At 39.7% G+C, this 23,044-nt stretch overlaps 2 protein-coding genes across 2 annotated transcripts in view; one reads left to right on the top strand and one right to left on the bottom strand.

Moving 5' to 3' along the window:
- Positions 1-291: 291 nt before the first annotated feature.
- LOC129243578 (tigger transposable element-derived protein 6-like) lies at positions 292-918 on the top strand. Its single transcript, XM_054880698.1, has one exon. It carries the CDS (start codon positions 292-294, stop codon positions 916-918), a length of 627 nt encoding a protein of 208 aa, XP_054736673.1.
- Positions 919-1,433: 515 nt separating this feature from the next.
- Positions 1,434-23,044, bottom strand: part of LOC129245267 (solute carrier family 2, facilitated glucose transporter member 3) — a 33,785-nt gene continuing 12,174 nt past the window's right edge. The window contains exons 2-7 of the mRNA XM_054883342.1: positions 19,576-19,680; positions 19,317-19,477; positions 13,894-14,491; positions 13,605-13,817; positions 9,649-9,751; positions 1,434-2,235 (exon numbers count right to left, since the gene is read on the bottom strand). Coding sequence (XP_054739317.1) covers positions 1,982-2,235; positions 9,649-9,751; positions 13,605-13,817; positions 13,894-14,491; positions 19,317-19,477; positions 19,576-19,680 — 1,434 coding nt within the window. The 3' untranslated portion in view covers positions 1,434-1,981. The remainder of the gene's footprint in view (positions 2,236-9,648; positions 9,752-13,604; positions 13,818-13,893; positions 14,492-19,316; positions 19,478-19,575; positions 19,681-23,044) is intronic.

Below are 23,044 nucleotides of genomic sequence, written 5' to 3'. Positions count from 1 at the left end.
ACGCTTCGATGGTATACAGATTAAAAATTTTTAGTAAATATGAGTCCTAAAAAGTATAAATATTTGACGATTGCTGACGATGGGGGAAAACATAGTAATGAGGGGTTGACAGTTCCACTTGCAGTAAATATGAATGGATCGGAAAAACTTAAGCCCTTAGTAATAGGAAAAGCAATGAAACCGCGATGTTTTAAAGGAGTGAAATCGTTTCCTACTGATTACTATGCTAACAAAAAAGCTTGGATGACCACAGAACTTTTTAACAATTGAGTTTTAACAGTTAATGAAAACATGAAACGACAAAAGAGAAAAATTGTACTATTTTTGGACAATTGCACTGCCAATAACAGTCCTCCTACATTGTCCAACGTAGAACTCTACTTCTTTCCGCCAAATACAACTTCCAAACTGCAACCAGTGGGCCAGGGTATCATCCATAATTTAAAGACGTTGGATCTCACAGAAGTTGTTAAGATCGTTTTAGAATCTCTCAATAAGCAGCTAATTACGAATATCACAGATCTGACAGCTATTTTACTGATTGGCAAGGCATGGAGAGCTGTAACACCCCTAAAGGGCTTCGTAAAAGATGATCAGGACAATTCGCAAATAATTATGGATGATGAAGAACCATCAATGGTACCAGTGGTTGACATCAGCGATGTGAGTTTTTCTGTCTATGTTCAAGTGTATGAAGATGTTGCTGTTTCAGGATCACTAACCGATGGCGAAATTTTATCTGCGACAGATACGAATGAAAAGAGCAACGATGAAGATGAAGACGTTACATCAGAACCTTTGACAGAGGTGTCAGTTCAGGTAGCAAGAGCCTCATTCGATAACTTACAAAGCTTTTGTCTACAAAACAAAACTGATGAAACAGCATATCAGGCACTTTTTCTCCTTCAAGAAAATTAGTGAAAAGTGTGAGCAGCAGCAATGTGCTTCAAAGCAAAACCGTGTAAATGAGTTCTTTTCAAAGACTAATTAAATCGTATTATGAATTTGTAAAACATTAGCAGTTAAATAAAAACACTTTGTTTATTTATTTATTTCTTTTCTCTCAAAAATTTCGAACCATTTAATATTTCAAACACTCGATAATTCGTAATATATTAAGAGTTCCTCGAATTTCGAATTAACGAGAGTCGACTGGTTATTTGTTTATGTTGTTTATGTTATTTCTTCTTCTTCGTTTGAACTATTTTATAATACTTAATTTGGAAATAAAATTGAATCAAAACTGGGATACCATATATGAGCTCATATGCGGTAAGAGGGTTAAGAGTGACCGGGGCTCCCAGTGCCGAATGCGCTAACTGTCTGTTTGATGACAGCAGATACTCACCTCCACCTCCAAGACCTTCGCTGCTTTATACAGTTTATAAAAGGCAGAAAAATACGTTAAACAGATTTGGTCCTTACATACCCCTTTTTTATTCTCTAAAGTCGCTTTTATTTATTTATTGAATGGAAAACTATTTATTCTTTTCTTATTTCTATTAGCGCAATGCAAAACCTTTAACAATATATAACTTTTTTTCTTTTACTATTCTTCATTCATACAATTCTGTGTAGAGTTAACAGGTGTGCATGTATTTTCTATATCTAACAGACAGACATACTTATCTATGTACATAAGTACACTTGAAAATAGCTTCGTTTCTAAGAGTTACATACCTGCAGTTTTATAGGCATTTAGTTTCTTCAAATTTATTTACTTCTGCTTAAGAGTATTACATTTTTTAGGCTTAAATTAAATTTCTAGAAAAATAAAAATCCAAAATCCTTAACTAAAGAATTTGCTGTGCGCTCATGTAAGAAAAAACCTATAACAATAATTAATCCACATCCTCAGCACACCTCTTTAAACATTAACCTATTTGGTTGCCTTACTTTTAGTTTAGTTTAGTTTGTAGTTTTGGTTGAGTTTTCCTTTTTTTTTATGTCGATTGACTTATCACAACAAGTACCGCACGCCTTATTTCACCTTCGAGCGGAAACCTTTGGCGACAAGTGGCGCCACCTCAGATGGATCGCGACCACGTGTCTCTGGCAAGTAGAATTTCGTGAGCAAGAAGAGTAGCAAGCAGGTGACAGAGAATGGCATGAAAACAAAAGCACCCCACGCGTTCTGCAGCGAAGGGAATGCCATGCCGACTGTGAAATTGCATGCCCAAGACGCTAAGCTGCCCATCGACATGGCCACCGGTCGAGGCGCGACTTCGAAGAGTTCTGAAAGTAGAAAAAACATTTTGAGCAATGAAATTAATTTTATTTTATTAAAGTTGAGTCATCTAAGAATAAGAAATATAAGTAACAAACACATAAGAAAAAATTCAGAGAAATTTGAATATTGACCGAAATTTTCCAAATGCACAGAGTCGCTGATTTACAATTAAATTAAAATTTGTGTGGGCAGCCTACAACGAATGAATCGAGCAGAAGCAAACTTAGGTGCATTTATTCAAAGCCACTTAGCTCCTGAGCCACTTGCTTAAATCAGTGCTTCCAAGTATAAATAACACATGGGTTTAAAAGCCCCGGGCTAAACACATCGATGGCACTCGTTTTATTGCATTTATCTCTCTTTTAGTTTGTACTGACCCTAAAAAGACAGCTGTTAAAATTTCATGATATTCAATTTATTAGTTTGTGAGTTATTGTGCTAAGAGCGACGCTACTTTTGTTATGTTCAAAACAATGGATCAAAAACAATTTAGCATTTTAATTTTGCACTGCTTGTTGATGGGAAAAAATACCGTTCAATCGAAGAAATTACTTGAAAAGTGTTATGAGGACTACGCTTTATAAGAAACAACAATAAAACAATGTTTTACTGATTTCAAACCTGGTCGTAGAGACTCCGATGATGTACACCGCAGTGAGGCGGTAACAGCAGAAAACATCAAAAAAATTTACAAAATTGTTTTGAATGATCGAAAAGTGAAGTTGCGTGAGTTAGCTGACATCGTGCAGATATCAAAGAAAACCTGTTGGCTTCAAATTGTATGACCATTTGACTACGAGAAAGCTCTGTGCAAAGTGGGTGCCGCTTCTGCTCACTGTAGACCAAAAACAAGAAAATATTGATGATTCTGAGCAGCGTTTGGCCATGTTTCAGTAATAAACCGTAATGTTTATGATATTCGACGGTGGATGAAACATCCATCACTTCACTCCGGAATCAAAACTGGAGAACCTCGTCCAAAACGCTCGAAAGGCCGGAAAGGTTATGGCATCGGTATTTTGGAATGTGCGTGGTGTAATATTCATCGACTATCTTGAGAAGGGAAATACCATCAACAACGAATATTATTATACATATATAGCGTTTTTGGAGCGTTTGAAGGCCGAAATTACAAAGAAACGTCCGCATATAGCAAATTTTTGTTTTATCCACACAACGCACCGTGTCACAAGGTAAAACTACTTCGATTTAGCTCCCAGCGACTACTGACTGTTCGCAGACCCAAAAAATGCTCTCCGGTAAGAAATTTTGTTCGAGTGAGGCAAAAGATAAATAGTTCTACAAAAGAGGTATTGAACTGTTAGAGCGACGCTAAAATGATTGCGTTATTCTTGATGGAAATTACGTTGAATAATAAAGCTAATTTGGAACAATTAAAAAACGTGTTGTCTTTTTTAAGCCCGAGACTTTTCAGTCCATGTGCTACGTTGCCTTAGTCTATCGGCAAACAGACGCCCTCTTGGCTGACATTTCTGAATATATTTCTAGTAAGTCGTCACCTGGTCCTATTGGAAAACACTGCAGTAGCCGCAAGCCTCTAAGCTCCCCTCGATGAGAGTTGCCGAGTGAAAACGTCAGATATTTTAATCATATGTCCAATGTTTTTATTTTAAGACTGATACCAGGTTGTGTTCAACCTCACAAATTATATATGCAAATTCTTTTGATTTTGTTATAAATATTTTTCGCATGAGCTCTCGTCGTATGCTATAAGCTTGCTTTTTAGAGCTAGAGGCGGCTTACTAAAGCTTGGCATACGTAAGTCGAGAAAAAAAAATCGCAAAAATATTTTTAATCCATATAAAGTGTTTCTTGGAGAAATATACAAACAGTGGAGTAACTTTTTTTTCATTGTACTTTACGTCACGTGATTTTTCGTATACTAATTTTTGTAAAGAAAACTTAAAATAAATTTTTTTAGAAAGTTTAAATACTAATAAACATTGTATAAAATTTTTTTATAATTATTTCTATTGTTATCCCTTTTAAAAGCAGTTTTTCTTTAAGCGCATTTTCGGCGCTGCTGGACGTATGTAACCCCTTAAGTTAATCTTAGTTCCGAAGTCGCTTAAAGAATATCAATTCATCCTCTATTTCCTGGGTATAGTGACGCACGATGAGGCACACAAATCAAAATGTGCAAAGGCCATTCATTAGCTACTTAGAAGAATTGGTATGAGTATAAATAAATCTCGGAGCTATTCTTAGAGCCCAACGCTCGGACGCAACTGTTGATTGTTGCCAATTAAGGCGCGAGTTTGATGCTTTTCAAACTTAATTAAATGCAATTGTAGCGCGTGCACAAATTTGACCGAATGACACAACTATTGCACAAATTTATAGTACGCACACAAATACATGCATACAGCAGCAGCTTTGTTGGTGTATTCCTCTTTTAAAACTTTTCTGCACACTTAACTTCTAATAGAGGAAAATGCATATAAAGGGTGTTTTTTTAGAGGTTAGGTTTTCAAAATGGCACTACTTTTTTCGTAGATGGTCTTTTTGACAGCTGTCACTTGATTTATGCTCAGTTTGGTTTGCCATTTCATAATGAATAGACTTACACCTGAACAACGTTTGCAAATCGTGCAAATTTATTACGAAAATAATGGTTCGGTTCGCGCGACTCATCACAAGAAAATTTTGTTCAGCGATGAAGCTCACTTTTGGTTGAATGGGTATGTCAATAAGCAAAATTGTCACATTTGGAGTGAACATAATCCACAAGCCATTGCTGAGACGCCGTTACATCCTCAAAAAGTCACTGTTTGGTGTGCTCTATGGGCAGAGGGAATCATTGGTCCATATTTCTTTAAAAATGAAGCCGGCCATAATGTTACAGTCAATGGAGAGCGCTATAGAGCCATGATTAATGACTTTTTCGTGCCTGAATTCGACGATGTTGATGTGGACGACCTTTGGTTCCAACAAGACGGTGCTACATGCCATACAGCCAACGCAACAATCGATTTATTGAAGGAAACTTTTGGTGAGCGCATTATCTCGCGCCGTGGACCTGTGGCGTGACCTCCAAGATCGTGCGATATAACACCGCTGGACTGTTTCTTGTGGGGCTATGTGAAGTCGCTTGTCTACGCAGATAAGCCCGAGACGATTGGAAGAGAATGTTCGGCGCGTTATTGCTGACATACGGCCCCAATTGCTCGAGCCAGCCAGCGGCGGCCACTTGCCCGAAATCATTTTTAAAACATAATGGCAAACTCTTATCTTTATAATAAAGCTAAATTCTTGGCCATAACATTAAATTATATACGTTTTATTTCATCTTGAAAACCTAACCTCTAAAAAAAACACCCTTTATTAAATAGTTTGGCATAACATGCGGAAAGTATTGTAGCATCTTTGGTATAAAACTCCTCGTTGAAAGTTGCCCTTCGTTTTTTACGAATTTTTCCCCACTTAATTTTTTATTTATTGATTTATTTATTGTATTTGAATGCAATACAAGAATCTCAATAGACAATATTATAGCAAAAAGGTTTACGACCGAAACTTTGTAAGGGAAGTCCGGATTTACGAGGATGTGGATCAAGCTCCATACGTTTAAACTTGAACATGAAAGAGTGGATTTTCTGAGTTCTGCAAAAAAGTCCATAACCTTAAAGTTTAACGCATGCCAACATGACCGTCGTGTAATTGCAACTTTGCAGAGAAGTGTCTGGTATTAAGCAAATTGATAATTGCACTAGACGACCGACCAGGCGTTAATGACGCTGTGCAGCAGCCAAAAGTCCTCTACACAAGTTGGGCAGAGTATACTGTCTAAGATGCCTACCTTTTCCATCTGCTTCGCCCACAGAAAGTGGCCCGTCATCAGACCAAACAGCTGTCTGCAGCTCCTTCTGCTTAACTACGGGAGGATTTGCGACATGACAGGTAACATCAGGTTAGTCCATCGGCAGCCTCTCTCAGCCTGCCAAGCTCGCTTGTGGGTTGTACTAGCCCAATTGCTAACCGTGGCTTTGATGGCTGCCGAAGGTAGTGGCAGAACGGGCTCTGGGCCAAAGAAGTTGCCCTCAGAGCGCATCCTGCTAAGTCCAGTCAGAGATCTCGTTACCAGCGATACCCACGTGTTCCGGGACCCATGTTAGCATTTATTTGACCACAATTGAGCCTCTGGCAGCACCATCTTTTTTCAAGTACGACTCTTGATGGCATTGAGTTACGGGGCATGGAGTGAATAGTCGGATCGAAGTCCATGCCTTCACTGTTTTCCAATATCAGACAGGGGCCGTACCAGTTCCTTTTATGTTTCAGCTTGCAGATGGCCTTCAAGGCCTCTCCTTGGATGAAAACATCAAGTGGCGGTAGACTAATCAGAGCATCTAATGCTGGGCCTGAAGTAGTCGGAAAAGCTCCGATGCAACAGATGGCCACAGTGCGTTGTAGTCTCGATAAGGTCCTCCTGACTCCCACGAGAGAGAATCTACTCATGCAGGCCACTGATGCATAGGTGATAATTGGTCTTATCATAGTCGGTAGATCCATAGGATCTTGCTAGGAGAAAGACCACACGTTTTCCCAAACACACCTTTGTACTGCCAGAAAGCTGTCAGTGCTTTGGTTGAGCAGACCCATACTGACATTATCCGGGGAAAATTTGTGTGAAACATTTTAACCATCCATAGATCCTATTATCGTAATGTTTTTCAGATTTTAAGAAATAAAGGTAAAAATTACCGCTTGGATGAGAGATATGGGGGTAAAATACTTGACAAAAATATACGCCTTTAAATTTTATTAAAGGCTCTTAAAGACAATATTCATTGTAAATGTAGTTTTATCCGAGTTTTTTTCAAATAATTTAGATCAACTTGAGACCAAATTAGGAAAACTTCAATACACTGACAAAACGATTACAGTTCTTCCTCTTTCATAATTGCTGTTTCTCTTTTCTTCTCGTCCTGCTTTGTCGCACACCGTAATTACAGTGCAAAACTCACAAAAATCTACAGCTGGCGGTCAATGACACTGCGTAGATTTTAATATACAAAAGACAACTTCAAAAGCTAAAAATAAAGCCTGACTCCGCTGCACGCTGGCGTAGTAATTTTTAGAAATCGTCACATATAAAAATATTTATTCCAATTGCAATCACGTGAACACAAAGGCTGTGAAAATAAAGCCTGCGATTCAATTGAATTCAATTAAAGAAATAAACTTAATATTTATGTAGCATAAAATGCCAGAGTGAGAGCAGTGCAGGTTTAGGTCAATAATTTGATTTCATTACCGGCAATGCGATGCACCAAAGTCCACAAGTTTAAGTGCCTCGGTTCCATTTACCTCGGCAAACGTTTGAGTGGTTGCCTCTTAATGATGATATGCACGCATACATACATACATACAACAATATACGTATTTGAACGATTACGCCAGCTATACCTTGGGTATTTCTTGATATTGAATAACTCTGACATTTTGCAGCCGATTTTGACAAGTGAGCAATGGATATTCCCTCGATTTATTCCAATTAGGCAGGCGCACTTGCATCATAACTAACAAAAAAGTAAATTCGAAAACATTCGAAACTGGTCAGGGCATGCCTGGCTTCACTTTCGATCGCATAAGTGTGAATCCTTTGACATAAAGCTCATCTTCCTGGTCACAGCGACATTACGGGAAACGGTGAGGCGGAGGAGCTGGCCAGTCAAGGGGCATGTGAGGTGATTTTCCTGCGAACGGAGAGCATTGGGATCCCCTTGACCACCTGCGCTCTGCTCCTGAAATGATGGGTTTCGCGCCAACTCAGCGAGCGCTGGGCAACTAAGGTCGCGAAATCCTTCTGGCCACGTGTGAATCGAAAGCGTTCGAGGGATCTTCTGAGAATGGCAAAATCTCAGCTCTCAAATTTCGTAGGTGCCTTCATAAAGCACTATTTGCGAGTTATGCATGCTGCGAGACTTGAAATTACTTCGAATCCTTTGTGCGTCAGCTGTATGGAGGATGAGGTGGAATCATCTTAGCACATTCTCCTTAGCTATCCTTCTCTCGCGGGTCTAAGATGTAGGTACCGTGGTTCTCACTTCGTTCTTACGCCTGCTGATATAACAGGCCTTTGACGTGAAAAATCTGATGAACTTCATCAGCAGCATAAAGCGGTTAACACAACCGTAACTTAGTCATCGCTCGTAATCCACAATCCAATAAACGCATACCCAATATTTGAGTAAGTTGTGCTTTGTATAGAAAACGATGATCCTGATTTTGCTTCATAATCTAGTTTAGAGTCATTCCATTCACATTTAAACCTCCGTTGGGAACCCGATTTTGGACTTGAATTCAATATATTTCTATTATAGCTAACGACTTAAGCTTCCGGTTTTCTACTTAAAGTTTAATTTTCTATCGATTTATGGATACAACCTTTTATAAAGGATCCTCGAACCGTTCGAAAAACAGACTAAACCCGTGTGCCCAACCGAAGGTTTTTAAAAAGGTGTTCAACCGAGGCGACAATACGTCACATTTGGACTATTGGCAACACTCTTTCCACTCTCTAGCACTTCAGCCACTTCAGGGGGGGGAGGGGGTAAGGGATAAAAATCGATTTTTTTTTTGCATGTTATTGTAGTAAAACATTTGAAAAATACCGTGTTAAAATTTTAAGTCAATCCGAGCAAAACTTTTTAAGTTATAGAGCATAAAGCCGAGCCGCCTCAAACATCTGCCGAGACGCAGCAGACTTTAAACGCGGTTTTCTCGAACCTTTTTTTTAAAGTGCGTAGTCATTGGCATTTGAAAACTACTCAACCGATCCTTTTGAAATTTTGCACACATATTTAATATAACATATAAAAAACCTCCCCCCAACGTTTTTTTTTTGCCATTTTTTTTATATTAAGGTGGTTTTACACCTACAAAATGGTGGCATTTTTTCGTCAAAAATCACTTTTTACTTCAAACGACTACCAAATGGCTGAAAATGAAAATAAATCGTCAAAATAAACGTTGGGGGGGAGTTTAACTCACACTTTAACTAAATTATTCAATTTTTTTGATTTCAGATGATTCTACGCTGAGATATGCTGACTACTGCAAAATGTATTTTTGAAAAGACGTCTACGTAAATGTGCTCTCATTCGCTCATTTTGTAATATTTTTACATGAAAATTTTATCAAATATTCTTGAAATGTTACTTTATAATATGCAACCACTTTTAATAAACTGACTTGAACCGTTTCGCTACAATAAATTCATGAAAAAAGTGTTTTTTTTAGCGTTTATCCCGTTTTAGCGTTATTATAGAATCGTGCACATTTATCAAAATCGGCTGAAAAGTGTCAGAGTTATTAAATGTTAAAACACCGAAGGTCTTAAATAAATACATAAATTGATTCATAACCATTTTTTTACTTTTAATCATACAAACCTGCGCCAATGAAGTATGGAATGGGGCCCAAGCCAAACTGATAGAAGAAGATGTACCCCATAACACAAACGATACAGAACATCGGAAACCAGCTGGTAGTATCCTGCAATGAAACCAGTTTAATTAATTTTAGATAATGAAAACAAGGAAAAACAAGTGGTGAGTTAGAGCCGGCTTTATTCTTTGGTGTTCCATAATAAGTTCAGTGCTATGCTCTCACTGAACTTTTGGACAACCTTCTATTACTTGACAAAAAACTATTTACCCAATACTTTCAAAAACGCCACTTGATGTTTGCCCAGCTGATTGTTCACTTGAAGTTATTTATTTGTTGCGCTTGTTGGCTAGCAAATGAGCTATGGGAGTATTTGCTCAAGGTAGAACAGTTAAAGGCACAAATTTCGCATGAAGTGGGAATGCAAATGCGAATGCCGAAGAGCAAGCCAAGGAGTTGCAAGCCTTGAAGGCGAACCTTCTATTGTTACAAATTCAAGAAGAAGAATTAAAGCAAAAGTTATATAACTGTTAATTTTAGATTCATAATAAGTTTCATAAAAGCTTCTCATAAAACTTTTTGCCGTTCGGAGTCGGCTTAGAACTGGAGAAACATCAAAACGCACACCACAAATAGGAGGAGGACCTCGGCCAGTTGGATATATCTAAAACATCGGTGTATCGCATTTTAACTGATCATTTGGTCTTACGCAAGGTCTGTGCACGTTTCATTCCGCACAAGTTAACTAAATTGCTCAGAATTCAACATTCGAAAGACCTCATTAAAGATGCGAGAAATGACGAGAACTTCCTTTAAAACATTGTAACTGGTCATGAAACGATGTGTTTCCCACATGAACCTGACACTAAGCGTCAAAGTGCCGAATAGAAGGACCCAGACGAGCCACCACCCAAAAAATCGCGTTTGGAGAAATCAAAAATTTAGTCGACGCTCATTTGTTTTTACGATTCCAAGGGAATTGTCCACAAGGAGTTCGTGCCAATGGGCCAAACCGTCAATGCAATTTTTATCTTGACATTTTGAAGCGTTTGTTACATCGCATTCATCGAATTTGCCCTGAATACCGCGAAGGAGGAAGCTGACGCTTATTGCATGATAATACAGCATCTCATCGATCCACTCTTGTGACTGATTTTTTTGACCAGAAATCGCATTTTAACCATCAATCACTCACCGCATTCGCCTGATATGGCTCCCTGTGACTTCTACCTATTCGGAAAATTGCATTTGGCCATGAAAGGAAAACGTTTTGCGTCCGTAGAGCCCATCCAAAAGGCTTGTACCGACATCCTGAAGGACATTCCGGTCAACGACCTGAAACACTCTTTCGAAAAGATTTCAGATCGCGCAAAACACTGCATCGAGGCCAGATGGGACTATTTTAAATAAATAAACTCGAAGTTATCAGAACAAAACCTCTTAACTCAGTCTTATTTAGTTTGGACTTCTCCTTGTACATATACTATATAACATGACTAAAGTATTTTTATTTCAAGAGGGTAGATAGTCAAAGAAGAAAGGAGAGAAGTTGCAGAAGGAAAAAGATAGGATGGAATAGAGCAATGATTAGACCTGTGAGAATTTTCCAGATTCTTTGGTAAATCTGAAAATATCCTCCAGTTTGAGAAATCGAATTTTATCCGTTCTCATGACATCGGAACCTAAAATTCGCTGTCTTGCCCTAGCAAATGCAGAGGTAGGTAGGTAAGATGGCAAGAGTACCACAGCTACACTACAAGTAGCACTTACGTGCCTTTTTGATCATACAATGTGGACCACTACCTGCGAAAAATTTAGAGAAGAGAAACCATCTACAGCCATCCAGTGCTGTTGATATAGTGCAGGAGGGAAAAGGGATCTAGACTGAAGAATTTCCTCAGGCCATCCCCAAAGGGCACGCTAAGGAATTGCAAGCGCCTAGCCGCCAGAACTGGACATTTGCAGAGAATGTGCTCAACAGTCTCTTTCTTTGCAGGATCATCACAGCTTCTGCAATAGGGGTTGTACGGAAGTCCAAGCTTCTCGGCATGAGTTCCGATCACCCAGTGACAGGACACTCACAGAGAAAACGCTCAGTGCTATCCGCCTCCTCTAAGCAAGACAGGTAAATCGAGTTCTGAATGATTCCAATGGTGGTCATATACTGACCCCATGGATTGTTTCCTGTCTTGCAACAGCATTAAGTTTCTTCTTACATTCTTCAACAATCTTTGAGGTTTGTTTTGCGTTCTCCAGAGCCTTTAGTGCAGCGTTGCTGTCTCTAAAGACTCCAATCTGTTTCCCGCTCCATCTCCTCTTTATTATTTATTTTGCTACTTACAGAATGGCAAAAATTTCCGTTTGGAAAACAGTTGCCATTCCTCCCATAGCCTAAAGATACTTATTATGATCGTTTAAGTACCATCCGGATGCAGAACCTATTTTATTCTTAGACCCGTCGGTAAAAAAAATATCCTTCAAATTTCTTTGAATGCATTTTAGATTACTCTATTGTTCACGCAATGGAAATCTTACATTAAATTTCCTTCCAAATGGGTATAATAAGGTCATCCTTAGGCGCAAAAACAAGGAATATTGCTCAGAGATTTCTCTATGTCCCGAAGCTCCGTTTTCGTGCCAGAAACCATATTTATGGAGCCTAAACATTGCTTTATCTCAAGATCCAAGGGAAGCAAATCAAGCATAGCATTTAGGGCATCACCGGAGGTTGCACTCCTGGCACCCGTGATGCGTAAACATATGTTCACTTCTTTGCAGCCTGTATAGTTCTCGAAGTGTGGACTTAACCATAGAGGCATAAGTTTACTAAATGAAAATGTGCCTTTACTTTTCGTTAGTTAGAAAGCACAGTTTACTGAAGATGGATTCAAAACGCTCCACGGGGTATGAGCAGCAATAGAGGGGCCTCGAGCATATAAATCTTTAACACAGAGTACGGATATCACAATTTCCCATGCAAAGCTTTTCGCCTTAATGGAACCAGTGAAAATCGTATCCAAGAGTGGGTTCAAAATAGAAAAAATTAAAATACTTTCGGACGGAGAATCAGTTCTCAAAGCCTTAAATAGCTTTACCTTTAATTCAAAAGTCCTTATATAGAGTGACAATGCACTCAATAAACTGGCTACTCGCAATCAGGTCTCCCTAATTTGGATACCAGGACATGAGGGCACAAAGGAAACGAAAAGGCAGACTTTTATGCTGAAAAAGGATGCAAATAGCCATTTATAGGATTAGTCCCATTTACGGCTTGAACAAAAACAGCCTAAAAATAGATCTAAATTAAAACCAGAGAATACTTAAACGACAAAAATGGTCTTAATCACTCCAAAAAGTTCCTGAACTTTAATACCAACAGAGCAAAATCTGCTCTAACCCTAGATAAAAACAGCTTTAGATTACTTTGTGGAGCACTTACAGGCCACTTTGTCTGCAAGAAACATTTCAGTACAATAGGACTATCTAGCACTAGTATACGCAGGTTCTGCTGTGATGAAGAGGAGTCCATGGAAGACTTAATCACCAACTTTGAAACATTAGGTCACAGGAGACACAGAATCATGGCCTCGTATCTACTGACGAATGAAGACTTACAAATGCTCCCTCACAAGGAGCTGATACGATTCCTCGCAATACTAAATTAGAGCTTAGGGGCGCAGAGTAGATCAACCTGCTCGCAGTGCATAAAGGCCTTAACCTAACCCGTACAACAGTTACCAATACCGACTCTCTTTTTAATCAATATCAGAACTTAACGCTCCGCACACAGACAGAAATTCACTCTAACATTAGAGCTGGCACTAAGCGAAAAAGCGCATTCTATCTCGACTGCGATTAAGTTAAAATAAACTTTTAACCAAAGTATGCGCTAACTTATTTTTAGCCGGCTTTAACTTGTCTATGATTATGCGCCAATGTTGCTTGGTCGTCCAAAACTCACGATATAGTACAAAACGAAGCCGATTGTAAATAGAAAGCCTGCACAAATTCCGCTGGAGAACATCATCAATGGACGGCGATTGAACTTTGACATCAGCATCGGTCCTAGTAGTGATATGCATAAATTCAGGCAACCAGCACCCAAATTCGCCCACTCTGCATCGGCTTTCGAAAGTCCAGCTTTCATGAAAATTGACACCGAATAATAGAATATCTGCGAAAGAATAAATTTAGTATGAGTTTTCTTATTGCGAAATACATTTAATTTTTTTTTTGCCCAGTTTGCTTACCGCATTTATGCCAGACAACTGTTGGCCACCTTGGAATGAGCACACAATTATCAAGGGCAGCAATAATGACGGATCGCGCAGCACCGAAAAAAAGCTACGCGTTTGAACTTTGGTATTGGCTTCGGCTTCCATCTCATCGATCTCATGATTGATCACAACAACTGCATTAGGTCCTTTACATAGGCGACGCAACTCGCTGCGAGCCAGCTCTTGGTCACTGCGCACAATATAAAGATACTTTGGACTCTCCGGAAAATAGTATGCCGGTAAGTAGCATACAGCCACTAATAGCATGTAAAAACTTAAGGCATAATGCCACAAATCCTCCGTGCCGAAGACATATCGCAAGCTAAACACTTGTCCCACCACAACACCACCGGTCACACCAATCGGGCAGAAGACACCAAAAGTGCCGCGTAGAGCAAGCGGTGCGATCTCGGTAAGGTACATTGGGAGGATGGCTGTGGTGAGACCCGAAGCAAGACCGACAATCAAACGGCCAAGCAAGAGCATTTCCACGGAGCCAGCCAATCGGCAAAAGAAGAATAGAATTCCACCGATCGTGAACAGTCCGCCACTGATGAGAAAACAACCTTTTCTGAAATTGGAAAGAAAATATTTAATATAGTCGAAAAATGTATTACGCCTTAGAAATTTACTTAATTTTGATAAAATATATTATATTATTGTATATAAAAAAAGTAATATTAATAAAATAAAAAAATTTGTCATAAAAAAACTATTTGCCATTCGGAGGCGCCCCATTTGTAGGACAAAATCGAAACGTAGACCACCAAACAGCGTTATCTAGCTTCTTCTTCTCAATTGGCGCGATAACCGCTTACGCGATTTTAGGCGAGTTTAACAAAGCGCGCCATTCGTTTCTTTCTCGTGCTAACCGGCGCCAATTGGGCACACCAAGTGAAGCCAAGTTCTTCTGCACCTGATCTTTCCAACGCAGAGTAGGCCTTTCTCTTTCTATGCTACCACCAGCTGATGCCACATAGAATACTTTCAGGGCCAGAGCGTTTGTATCCATTCGGACGACATGACCCAGCTACGTAGCCACTAAATCTTTAATCGCTGCGCTATGACTATTTCGTGGTAAAGCTCATACTAGTCCGGGAGCCAGTGGTCATTTTAACCTTATCCTTTCATGCCGACTGATTTTAATACTGAAGGCAGACGCCATCCAATGGTTAAGTTAGGTTAGGTTAGGTTATAATGGTTGCCCAGAGAGTAGGGCCCACTTGGACGAAATAGTTTGGTTCGTCCTTTGTGATACCATTTAAGGACAGAGAAGGGGGGAGGAAGGAAAGGGATGGGGGAGTGGTGAGTGTTTGTGGACTACTACTCTGAGCATCCTCAGAAACTTTGAGTTCATCCCCTCGTCGACGGACCAGTGTGTGCCTTCGCTAAGTCCAAGTGGAACTTTCTCCACCCATATTCCACCAAGGGAGGAGTGGACCGGGGGCAACACCTGGGGACAGGGCCTCGTTAACCTGTTCACGGATGGCTCGAAGTTGGACGGTAGGGTTGGAGGAGGAGTATTCTGCAAAGAGCTCCCCATAAAACTCAAATTCAGGCTACCGGATCACTGCAGTGTGTTCCAAGCAGAGGTGGCCGCAATTAAAGAAGCAGCTGACTGGCTACTTACTTGCGTAATAACTGTTAAGAAGGTAAATATTTACTCCGATAGCCAAGCGGCCATCAGGGCCCTAGGCTCTATTATGGTGCATTCGAAGCGAGTCAGGGAATGCCTGGTCTCACTCTCGATTGCATCAGAATTCTTCGACATAAAGATAATTTGGGTACCTGGTCACAGTGACATTGCAGGAAACTGCGAAGCCGACGAGCTGGCCAGACATGGGACCTGCGAGGCAATATGCCCGCGAAAGGAGAGGATCGGGATCCCCTTGACAACCTGTGCTCTACTCCTGGAAGGATGGGCTCTGCACCAACTCAGCGAGCGCTGGGCAAGTACACGAACGCGTAGGGTCGCGAAGTCCTTCTGTCCACGTTTGGATAGGAGGCGTTCGAGGGATATCCTGGGGATGACAAAATGTCATCTCTCAAATTTCGTGGGCATCATCACGGGGCACTGTCCGCGAGGTACACATGCCGTGAGACTCGGAATCACTTCGAGTCCTTTTTGCGTCAGCTGTATGGAGGATGAGGTGGAATCATCTCAGCACCTGCTCCTTAGCTGCCCAGCCTTCGCGGGACTAAGATTCAAGTATCTTGGTTCTCATTTCTTTGATTACAAAAAACTGATGAACTACATCAGTAGCATAATGAGGTTAACACAACCGCGCACTAGTCACCGTTCGTAGTCCACAAACGCCATCCAATGGATGACGAAACAAACCATCACCTGGTCCAGTAGCGGTGGGTATGTGCGTGAGATGCTGCGAACCGTGTCGAAAAAAAATGTTTACCAACTCATTTAATACCGGCTGAAATTTTTAGTCAGTTGCGCCGTAGAGGGGGGCAAATACGTCAGCTGAACAAGCGAACTTGTAAAATAAATTAAAAAGTAAAACTACTTATGCCGATTAAAATTTTTTTACATAATTTTGGACACATATGAAAATATAATAATGATGGTCAGCTGCATTTATAGCGGTGGGAAGACCGTCAGCCGAAGCAAGAATGTATCATTGCGTTCAGCTGACGTATTTTCCCCCCTCTACGGCGCAGCTGACTATTTTTGTTTTATTATACTAAATGTCAACAATACACAACAAAAATTTCAGCCTGTATTAAATGAGTTGTTAAAAAATTTTTTTCGACACCTTTCGTACCCTCCCACAACATTAAAAAAGAGAAAAAAAGCAGTAATGGATTTTAAACGTAATAGTATGATTGCATTATAGTTGGTTAGAAAATCACAACCAGCGATTGTTCGTGAGCTCGTGCACCTTAAAGTAAATAAAGTATTTGTTATCGCACCATTACTCGTTACAATGATGCTGGTAGCATCGCGAAACGTCATGGAGGTGGTCATCAAAAGACTGCAACATCAAGTGAAATGATTCAAGAAGTGAATAAGCGGCTTGAGTGAAATCTCCATCAAAGTGCCTATCAAATTGGGAAAGAACTGAAAATATCTGACCGTAGCACCCGCCACATAGTGAAAAATTATCTCAAAGTCACGCCTTACAAGATCCAAAAGGCGCATGATCTCACACCAAAGCAACAACAAATCAGACTTGAGAGAGCGAAGGAGTTGCTTAGCTTACCCGAAAGCGGTCAATTTCCGAACATTGTATGTTTCTGACGAGAAAATTTTTCAAATTGACCAATTCGTGAACTCCCAAAACGATAGGGTTTATTTGCCCGAAAGTTCATACGAGAATTTGAGTCATCGATTGGCCACCAGGAGGCAGCACCCGCCACAGATAATGGTTGGGGCCGCTGTAACCAGAGATGGGCGTTTTTCAATCGTTTTCATAGAGCCTGGCGTCAAGATAAATGCGAAATATTATAGGGAAAGTATACTCTTTGAAGCCGTGGGCAAACATTCATTTCGGTGGCAGACCATGGACGTTTCAACAGGACGCGACACCATCTCACAAAGCTCGAGTGAACCAAGAATGGCTAAAAAACAACGTTCCGAACTTCAAAACGTCCACACAATGGCTCTCAAATTCATCAGACGCGAATCCGATGGATTATTCTCTTTGGCCCATTTTGGAGAGCCGAACAAAAAAATTCACCAGTCTCAGCACGCTGAAAAAAGCAATTGTCTGCGAGTGGGCCAAAATGCCTGCAAGTCACATTCGGGCAACTTGCGATTCGTTTCTGGACCGTCTCAAGGCCATATCCAAGCCAAAAGGTGGTCATATCGCGCAAAAGTAAATTAATTCTCAATTTTGTATTATTTTCACACATTTTTTACTTTAAGGGGTAACACCACTGTACACGCATAAAATAAACACGATTTTTAAAGAATTTTTTTGTATAGAAGGAAAGGGGAAACAATCACTCTGATTTGGGAAGTTATTACTTATATACTAAAATACAAAACTACAAAGTTTGATCGAAAAATTTTACAAAATGGCGGCATTGGAGACATTTTTGTAATGTGGTTTCTCTTGAAGGAGCTGCGCGGCACGCAGCACAGAGGGTGCAAATTTTAATCTGGAACAAAGAAACATTTTTATTCTTAATCTAGATAAGAATAGCTAGAGAAACACGTAGGGGATTTAAAAAATATTTATTTTTGTGGAATTAGCAAGCATTTGAAGGAAAAAACTCTATTTTGGACTAAAAAAACGGCACTTAAATAATTATAACAATCGTTTAAATTAATCTATCGAAAATCCCCTACGCTCTTCTCTTAAGAAGGTTATTATACAGACGTAGTGAAAAACCTGATTAAAAATATTTAAAATTATTTAAGTTATATGAGAAAAACGCGTTTAAAGTTTGGAAATTTGGAGAAGTCGTTAGGTAGCAGTCACTAACGCTTGGTTAAAAGCTTAAAATATTTATGAAATAGACTTCGGTAACGTATAAAACTTTTTGTTCTGTATTTTAAAAGGTTCAAAGAATTTTTTAAGCTTATAAAAAAAAATCAATTTTTTGAAATTTCTACAGTGGTGTTACCCCTTAAATTGAATAAAAGTAATTCTCCAAACTAAATTTACGGTCTTTTTAAATGGTTACACTTCGAATGCCGGACCCTGTAATGTCAACGAATATGTAATCAGTTAAACAACACTCTTGGTTGCAACAGTGCATGTAAATTTATATGAACAAATGCATAGGTTTTTATGAATATACTGTATGAGTTCTTAACTCTCAAAACGTACTTAATTGTAAAAGTACTTATTGTATTTATAGCAACAATGACAGTTTTAAGCCAAGGCATTCACCAAATTGCACTATGCCTTTCGAATTTTTCCCCAAATCTTCTCAATTCCAATCTCTCTTCGGTTTTATGCCACCTCCATACAACACACAGAGTTCTTGAGAAGCTGTTCTATAACAGAAAACCTCGCTAATCAAAAAACCTTTTAAATGACAAAACAAGCCCGATATAGGGTGCACACCCATGTCCTACTAGTCAATATATCACGCGCAAGTACACCCGACTTCGGCGGTCAATTGCTTTATCTTCCCTGTGAGTTGAATTAGAGCTTTGATCTCTGTACACAATTCATTCTACGATTTAATATTAGTATTTACAAAGATTAAGGGCTTAATCTAAAAAGTTAGACACGATAAATCTAAATATATATATGTAAGAGATAGTAAATAAAATTTTATTTTGTAAACATCTTGACATGGCAAATACCAAAAATAAAACATATACAATTGTATTTATGCACTAAGCAGATCCACACGATGCTTATCGCGACGAATGACGGAGGAATGACGCACAAAAAACTATAATAAAAAATAGAACATTAACTAACCTGCCGAATTTATTTGCTGCATTAGCCCCTCCCAGAGAGCCAATAGCTCCGCCTATTAGGAAAATCGATACCACCGTTGACCAGAGCCAATCTAAACCGGAAGCACTTAAATTAGCGCCGTAACGTTCGTGTAGTGTTTCATTACACCAAGCCGTTATTATCTATATAAAAAAATAATAATCAAACGATAAAAAATCGAAATTAAAGACTTGAATAAAAAAATCGTCTGCTAATCATGCACGCGCACTTATCAACTTACCGTTGCCGGGGCATTAATAACGCCAATGCAGTAGCCAACCGGAACTGCAGCGCCCAGTGTGGTCGCGAAGCCCACTAACGCTAACAGGGCGTTCCATTGTGGTTTCTGTAAATAAATGGAAGAGAGTATGAGTAAATATGTACATCTCTTTAAACAAACATAACAAAAACAAGATTAATAAAGTAGATTACTGCTACAAAGATTATTAGATACTTCACAAGGTGTCATATAGATTTACGTAGTAAAATTTTTTATGGTTAAATACATAAATGCTTAGAAGACTTGAAACAACGGCCAACTATTTTTAGTTGAACGGTACCTTGCGAGCCCCCTGAATATTTTAGCTTAGCTATTATTTACAGTTTACCAAGTACAACAATACGATACTTAAAACACTCTTGTGAATACCTTAAATATGTAGAGGGTGATCAATTTAGAGGTATCTGAAAATTAAAGATGTCGGATCTCCCGCCGAGCTATACAAAGCTGGAGGTGTAGAGCTGAAGAACCGCATGCATCAGCCCTTTGCGGGATATAGTCGGATGAGAGCATGCCAAGCGAATGGATCCTGAGTGTGATGTGTCCAATACATAAGAAGGGTGATCCTGCAATCTGCGAAAATTACCGCAAGATAAGCCTGCTTAACATCGCATACAAGGTCCTGTCGAGCGTATTGTGTGAGAGAATGAAGCCCATCGTCAACAAACTGATTGGACCCTATCAATGCGGCGTCAGACCTGGTAAGTCCACCATAGACCAAATCTTCGCAATACGCTAAATCCTGGAGAAAACCCACGAAAAATTTATTTATTTATTTATTTACTCGACACGCACCACCTCTTCGTCGATTTCATACCCGCCTTTGATAGCACGGATAGAAATCACTTCTATGCCACTATGTCTGAGTTTGGTATCCCCGCATAACTAATACGGCTGTGTAAGATGACGTTGCGCGCTACCACAAGCACCGTCAGAATTGGATGTAACCTCTCCGAGCCGTTCGAGGCGATTCTCTATTTTGTGATCTTTTCAACATCTTGCTGGAAAAAATCTTTTGCGCTGCCGAGCCGAACCGCACTGGTACTATCTTTCATAAGAGTACCATGCTACTAGCATATGCCGACGACATCGACATTATTGGCGAAACCAACCGCGCTGTATACTCGGCATACTCCAGTTTAAAGAGAGAGGCGAGCAATGTGAGTCTTGCTGTGAATGAGGGTAAAACAAAGTGCCTGCTGTCAACACAAAGGGAGCATTCGCGTCTTGGACAATATGTCAGTGTTGACAACCAACAATTCGAAGTTGTGAAGGACTTTGTCTACCTTGGGACCAGTATTAATAATAATAAATGACGTCAGCCTGGATATCAAACGTTGAATACCTCTTGCCAAAAGGTGTTACTTTGGGCTCAGTAGGCAACTGAAAAGTAGAACTATCTCTCGAAGGACTAAGCTGGCACTTTACAAAACGCTCATCCTTCTCGTCCTAATATATGGCGCAGAAGCATGGACGATGTCAACAGCGGATAAAAAAGTTTTGGAAGCCTTCGAGAGAAAAATTCTACGTAAGATCTTTCGCCCCCTTCGCGTTAGTGAAGAGTACCGCGTACGGTGGAAAAGCGAGTTGTATGAGCTATTTTGGATCATGGACATATTTAAGCGTGTAAAAATACAGTAGCTACGCTGCCTTGGCCATCTCACCCATATAAAAGGCGGAGTAGCAAATCATTAAAATTTCCATCTGAGATTTGCAGGCAGTTGTTCAAGCGGTCGGTCCAATTTTTGATGACCCGCCACCAGCTCGCCCTAAGTGGTTGGCTTGTTAGCGTAGTTTAAAAACTTGCCGTTGCCTCAGAGAAAATAATCGAGTAGTGTTACATCGCATAATCGTGCCGCCCAATTGATGAACACTCGCCGTAAGATGGCCCAGTTGTAAAATTTCGCCTTCGCATTTTCGAGCGTTACATATAATAATGGAATGTAGCGCTGTTTTGTTGGCACCACGGCACGGTTTTATCGGTGTAGTCGAGATTTGGTCAGAGAAAGTAAGTTAACATCGCTCTGTACCGAGAACCATTGACGTTAACGGTGTGTTCTTCCTCAAATGGAGGGAAGGAAGATCGGATGATGGCGCCGTGCGTTAAAACGCGCCAAACAGACAATAATTGTGGATGCAATCGAAACTAATGGATTACCAATAATGGTAATTTTGCTTCTGATATAATCGCTGAGTCAAAAATGAGGCTTGTACGAGAAGATGATTTTCTATCGTTATTGTATACGTAAATATTTTTTATTACAAAAAAATCATTTTAGACTCATTAGAGTGCTTCTCTATACGGAAATCTTTAATATAATAAAATATTAATTTATAGCTTTTATTATAATCAATAAAAAATATTATAATAAAATTAATAATACTTTTTTACTAATTTTCACGCGCTCGGCCTCGCACTTGCCGATACGTAATGAAATGGCAAGCCCTAATGAATATTTGACATCTGCTGAAGCATAACAAAAACTAGCATTGCTATCCGGTCGCTTTCCATAATCCCTACGGTTGAAAGAATACAGAAAATGGCATATGTCTCCGTATTGCTCCAGTGCTCTCAGTAAATGTCACAGAGTCAAACATAATTGAAAAGCTTTGCTCACATTTTTTTGTTTACAAACCCCTTTTTTCTTTCTGTTCGGTTTTCTGTAATCTTTCTTGTTTACATTGACCTAACTGAACTTTTATTTTTGTTTATAAAACCTGACTATTTTGATACTTAGTAAAAATACACAAATGTTTCCACTTTGTAATCTTCTATTTGTGCAAACTGAGATTATTGTGATTAATCATTAGTATAAATCCTAATTGAAAATTATTGTTTTCGATGTGTACTCTACTTGGGAGCATAGGGCCTCGACAAGACTCTTCTAACGTACATGGTTCTGAGCTGCTGTCTTTGCGGCATCCCATGAGTTGTTGGCATGTGCTAGCTCGCGCCACATCGACCTTCTCCAAGTATTCTTTGGCCGACCGGCTTTCAGCCCAGTGCCATTCTGGTGATGCTATCTGGTGGTTTTCTAAACGTGTGACTTATCCATCGCCAATTTCTGCGTTTGATTTGCCATAGGATAGGCTCCTCATTCATTGATCTCCACAGCGCGTCGTTGTTGGTGCTGTTCGAAGATGATGCGGGGGCATTTGTTGACCAAAGATTGTAGCCTCTGTGTGATGTTGTAAGAGACCAGTCATGCTTCACTTCCATACAACTATACTGACTTCATACATGTGCTGAATACTCGCAGTTTGGAGGGTCTCGAGATTCACGAATTCGCCCATGCAGCATGCATTCGCCCGAACGTCGCTTTTGCTTTGTTTAACCTGCAGTTGACATCTTCATCTGCCGTGATAGTGCAGCCGAGGTAACAGAAAATTTTAGTTGAAAAACTAGGTTAAATTAAGTGGTTATTTACGA

The sequence above is a fragment of the Anastrepha obliqua genome, chromosome 4 (assembly GCF_027943255.1).
Source record: "Anastrepha obliqua isolate idAnaObli1 chromosome 4, idAnaObli1_1.0, whole genome shotgun sequence".
NCBI classification, from domain to species: domain Eukaryota; kingdom Metazoa; phylum Arthropoda; class Insecta; order Diptera; family Tephritidae; genus Anastrepha; species Anastrepha obliqua.
The sequence above is the reverse complement of the archived record's forward strand: the minus strand, read 5'-3'. Positions and strand labels throughout refer to the sequence as shown.